Below are 5,051 nucleotides of genomic sequence, written 5' to 3' on the forward strand. Positions count from 1 at the left end.
ACCGGTAAGGGGATCGCAACCCTCAGCACGGTATGGTTCTCACGGCACAACCCTCAGCATGGTCTGGTCCTCACAACGCTCAGCCAGTGAGCGCACGGGCCATTTGTATACAAGATCCGAACCCGTGGCCTCGGCGTTACTAGCGCCACACTCTCCTGAATGAGCCACAGGGCCGGCCGAGTACTCAGTATTTTTTGTTTTGTTTTTTGTTTTGGTTTTTGGTTTTTTGGGTTTTTTTGTGACCGGTAAGGGGATCATAACCCTTGGCTTGGTGTTGCCGGCACCTCACTCTGCCAGTGAGTGCACCTGCCATCCCTATATATGATCTGAACACACGGTGGGAGTGATGCACTCTCCTGAGTGAGCCACGGGGTCAGCCCGTGCTCAGTTTTTAAACACATGTTACTTCCTCTAGAAAACCAGCTTGAGGGCTGGCTGTGGCTCAGTCGAGAGAGTGCTACGCTGGGAGAGCAGTGGCGCTGGGAGCGCCGAGGCCGTGGGTTCAGATCCTATATAGTGATGAGTGATTTCCGGTGCGCTCACTGGCTGAGCGCTGTGCGGACGACACCAAGCCAAGGATTGCAATCCCCCTACCAGTCACAAAAACAAACAAACAAAAAAAACAAGAAACAACAACAACAAAAAAGAAAACCTGGTTGACAGAGACTTTCAGTAAGATGGCAGAGTAGAGGTGCCCATGAAGCATTCCTCCCACAGAAGAAGATTAAAAAGGGGCACTCTGCCACCACTGCCACAGTCACCAGAGGCATTGTCTACTGCACAGGTACCACATCTATGAAGGATGCCCTTAGAGCCACCAACAGGTAACCTCGCTGCACTGCAGACACTATAGCTGCTCAAGCCACTGCTGTGGATAACACAGTCAATTGGGCAACTGCCGCAACCACCATTTCTACAGTCGCTAGCACCAATGCTGCAATGCAGGCACCACCTTCATGCAGCCTGCCACCACTGGAGCCACTGCTGCCACATAGGCAGCCCACAAAAGTCATGAACACAGCCACTGCCATCACAAGGGAAGTCTACTATTACAGCAGCAGCCACAGCAACCACTACTGCTGTGCAGGTGGACTGCCAACAACTCAACGGCATTGACCCTACGAAGGTCAGAAGTAAAGTCCAGGGAAGGAGAGTAATAAAGCAGTACAAGAAGCAAGATGACCAGACAACAATATAGACATACTACAAATACCAAAAAAAAAATAAATAAATAAAAAAATAATGATAGAAAATATGAGTCCACTAAGGAATACCATAACTCTGAAGTATCAGGTACCTTAGAGTACGAAATCTGTAATAAGACCGAAAAGGAATTCCATGTAAAAATCCTAAGCAAACTCGGTATAAGAAGATTTAAGAAGGCACAGTTAGACAACACAATGTACCGAGTTCCGGGCCAGGCCTTTGCATTTCCAGGCAGAACCCGGCCCTTGGTGGGAGCCCCCCCACCCCCCGCGAAGCCGGCGTTGCCAGGGAAGCCAGCGTTGCCAGGGACCCCCGCGTGTGCCGTGGAATTCTGAGCGTTTGGATGGGGACTCGTCCCGTGAAGGCCGATGTTCGAGGACATTTGGCGGGGTTGTCCGACGGCGCTGGACGCTTCCTTCGGAGCTGACAGGGTCGTTCTGTAAACCCGCAGCGATGTCGGACTGGCTTGGGGGCCTCGGCGCCGGCTTGGGCCAGTCTCTGGGTGGAGTGTGGGGTGGCCTGGCTTCCCTCACCTGCCAGATTTCAAATCTGACAAAGAACATGCTGAGGGAGGCCACGGAGGAAGTGGAAGGTGAGAGCTGGAGCCAGGGGAGGGAGGGCTTTCCTGGGACCCTGGGAACGTCCGTCAGCAGACGGGGACAGGTCGCAGACGACTCCCACCCCGTCCCTTTTTATTACCACTCCTCCTTTGACTCTTCCCGGTTGGGTTGAGTTTCTGTGATGAATGACCACGGGGGTCTGCGGGAGGAGTCTGGTTCTCGTGTTTGGACTACTCTGGACATCTCAGAGTGAAACTGCTCCGAGGTGGAGTAGAGTTTAGTTTTCTTTGGTTCATTCACACCCACCACTTATTCTGCCCTCATTTTGGGGGCAGATCTGAATTTTGACCATCTTCATTTTGTCACAGTTATAAGAAGTGTATATGATAAGTCGCCACTTTTTTTGTTTTCTTCTATTTTTGTAACAATGGAAATCACTGATAATTAAAACATTTGGTAACTCTTGCCCTTTCTGTCTTGTGTATATTATTTGTTAGTGAGACAAAGCTGTTTTTTCCATTCAGTTATATTTTTACTTACTGTGATGACACATTGTACAGTTCCAGCTGCTTTTAAAAATTACTATTCTAAACAGATTAGGTTATACTTTGTCTTCTTCAGGGTAGCAATTAGACAGCTAGAGTTTCAAACAAAATGTGTAAACAACCAGAGAAGCAACCCTACCTGTGATTTTCAGAACAAGGGTGTTTTGTCAGTACAATTTATTGCATGCTGCTTGTATTTTCTTTTGACTTATATTATAGTTCAGAGAAGTTGTTTTTATAATATTAGAGTGCTGTGAGTAATGAAAAAACACTAATACCTAGAAAAAAATAACTTTGTGGATGATAATTTTCTGACAGCATCAATGGTGTTATTTTGGCACTACTGGGCTCTGACTTCACTTTAAAATGCAAATGTATAAAATCAGACTGAGCTCATTATTATTTTTAGTAAGTTATATCTATGTTGGTTTAAACAAGCATTCTTTTAGTGTATTTTCATTTTTTGTTTACAGGTCATTAATTATTTGATATTATTAGAAGCAGAAGTTAGAAATAAGGCCTTAAGTCCCAGTTGAATAAGTTTCATATAAAATTACAGGGTAAGTCAACAGAGAAAGAGTGTCAGTTTTCAAAACTTAATGAGCACTTCAAGGGAGTAAAGGTAGACATCCGAAGGTATAGGACACAGGCAAAATAATGACTTCTATGATAATGACCAACATTAATGGCAATGGAAAGTTGTGATGAAAATCAAGTGGTTTACGTCTGAATTTGCTCTCATATCTGCCTACTATTCTGTTTAAACCCACTGAAATATATTTTCCTTAAAATGCTTGCTTATGCTTCATGTGTTGATCGGATATTCAGTATATGCTATTTCTTTTGTAACAGAATTACCTTATTATATGAGAACGGAAACTGAAGCCATTCAAGCAGTCTTAATATCAGAGGTAAGGATAATTAAAGACTGATTAAACTTAGATTTTTCTTTCCTTTTTTTCTTTTCTTCTCTTTCTTTCTTTCTTTTTTTTTTTTTTTTTTTTGTGGTTGGCCAGTAAGGGGATCCGAAACCTTGACCTTGGTGTTATCAACACCTTGCTCTAACCAACTGAGCTAACCGGCCAGCCCAGCTTTTCCTATTTGGAAGCTGTGAGAGTTATTCAAACTTTATTTCAGTCCTCTCATTGTAAATGCACTCCCTTCCACTTTTTATCTCTTCTTCTTTATGTCTGTTTTTGTGAGCTTTTATCAGCCGCCTTTAGATGAAGAATATATTTACATGTTACTGCAGTTTGCTGTTCTTTAATATTCCCATCTCTATTTCTATATGCTGGAAGTAGGAAAACTGCCAAATGTAGAAATGACTGTTACAAAAATCTATCATTATCGAGGATTTACTGTGTTCTAAGAGTGTGTTTAATTGCAGAAGTACATTTAAGTATAATATGAAGACTGTAGTTCTGTTTAATTTACAGCTTTTTAATTCCCAAACATTAAAATAACAATTATATTTGGATACAAAGTAGTTAAGAATATAGGTATAGCAAATTAATTTTACCATTTTATTCATTATTGGTCAAGTGTCTAGTCGTAACCAGTTCACATTGTACTTAATAGGGATGATTTAAGAATATAGGTATAGCCAATTAATTTTACTGTTTTATTCATTATTGGTCAAGTGTCTAGTCGTAACTAGTTCACATTGTACTTAATAGGGATGAGAAAAGATTGGAAAAGAGTTCAAAGGAAAGCCATAAAGAAAATGAAAGGATTTAAAAGTAGTTTCTAGGGCCGGTCCCCTGGCTCACTTGGGTGAGTGCAGTGCTGGGAGCGCCAAGGCTGCAGGTTCAGGTCCTATATAGCGATGGCCGGTGTGCTCACTGGCTGAGCATAGTGCAGACAACATCGTGCAGAGGGTTGCGATCCCCTTGCGATCCACTTACTGGTAAAAAAAAGAAAAAAGAAAAAGTAGGTTCTATTGTAAAGGAGTAAAGAAACTCAACTATTAACCTTGAGATAAGAACAGTGAGAGAACAATTAATGATTGTGTTTCAGCAAAAGATATTCTTAGAGGTCTGTGGTAAGCATGTTTTCCTCTTAACTATGCCCATAAAAAGAGAACATTGAATTTAGATATTAGAAAATATTTACTGACTAGCATTGTTGAACTCTGGTCTAGATTATCCAGGTGGGATTGTGGAATTTGAAAGTAGAGGGATCTCTCAAGAACAATTACAGTGGTATTCTGCTTCAGTACAAGATGACAGTTTGGTGGCACTTAGAGATCTTAGCTAATACCTTAGTAATTACCTAATAAGTAAAGTAGGTGTGTTCCAGTGACAAACAGTTTCTTTGTGTACAGCCGAGATAGGAAATTGTTCCCACAGTTCCTAAAGAAATCCTGAGAAAGCACTCATTGGCACAGATCCACCCAGAAAAATTAAAGGGCAGAGGTGTGTGTAGGAGCATTAGCTTTGGTTAATTCACCAGTGTACATTTCGATAAAAAAAAATAAATAAGGTTAACCTGCTCAATGAATGTCTGCTCCATATTGAGCTTGAGAAGGGAGATAGAAGTCTTCTGTCCTTCTGTTGATCTCAGTTCTTTTAATGCCTCTCATAGTGTTATCATTGGACTATAGTATGATTCTAGTGTTTAGAAATATTTGTTTCTGATAAAACACCTCCAAATGCAAGTTAACTTTCTCATTTGGTGTTTATTCAAAGTACCATAAGCTACTCAAATAGTAGAGGAAAAGAGACGATTGGACTTCCCAGGG

The 5,051-nt window shown here is 41.8% G+C and overlaps 1 protein-coding gene across 1 annotated transcript in view; it reads left to right on the top strand.

Moving 5' to 3' along the window:
• Positions 1-1,618: 1,618 nt before the first annotated feature.
• The window catches only part of LOC103610921 (thyroid receptor-interacting protein 11-like), a 28,719-nt gene continuing 25,286 nt past the window's right edge, over positions 1,619-5,051 (top strand). Inside the window, 2 exon segments of the mRNA XM_008594981.1 lie at positions 1,619-1,798; positions 3,164-3,222. Of these exon segments, the coding sequence (XP_008593203.1) occupies positions 1,660-1,798; positions 3,164-3,222 (198 nt within the window). The 5' untranslated portion in view covers positions 1,619-1,659.

This window comes from Galeopterus variegatus, unplaced genomic scaffold (genome assembly GCF_000696425.1).
Source record: "Galeopterus variegatus unplaced genomic scaffold, G_variegatus-3.0.2 Scaffold12053, whole genome shotgun sequence".
Taxonomy (NCBI): Eukaryota; Metazoa; Chordata; class Mammalia; order Dermoptera; family Cynocephalidae; genus Galeopterus; species Galeopterus variegatus.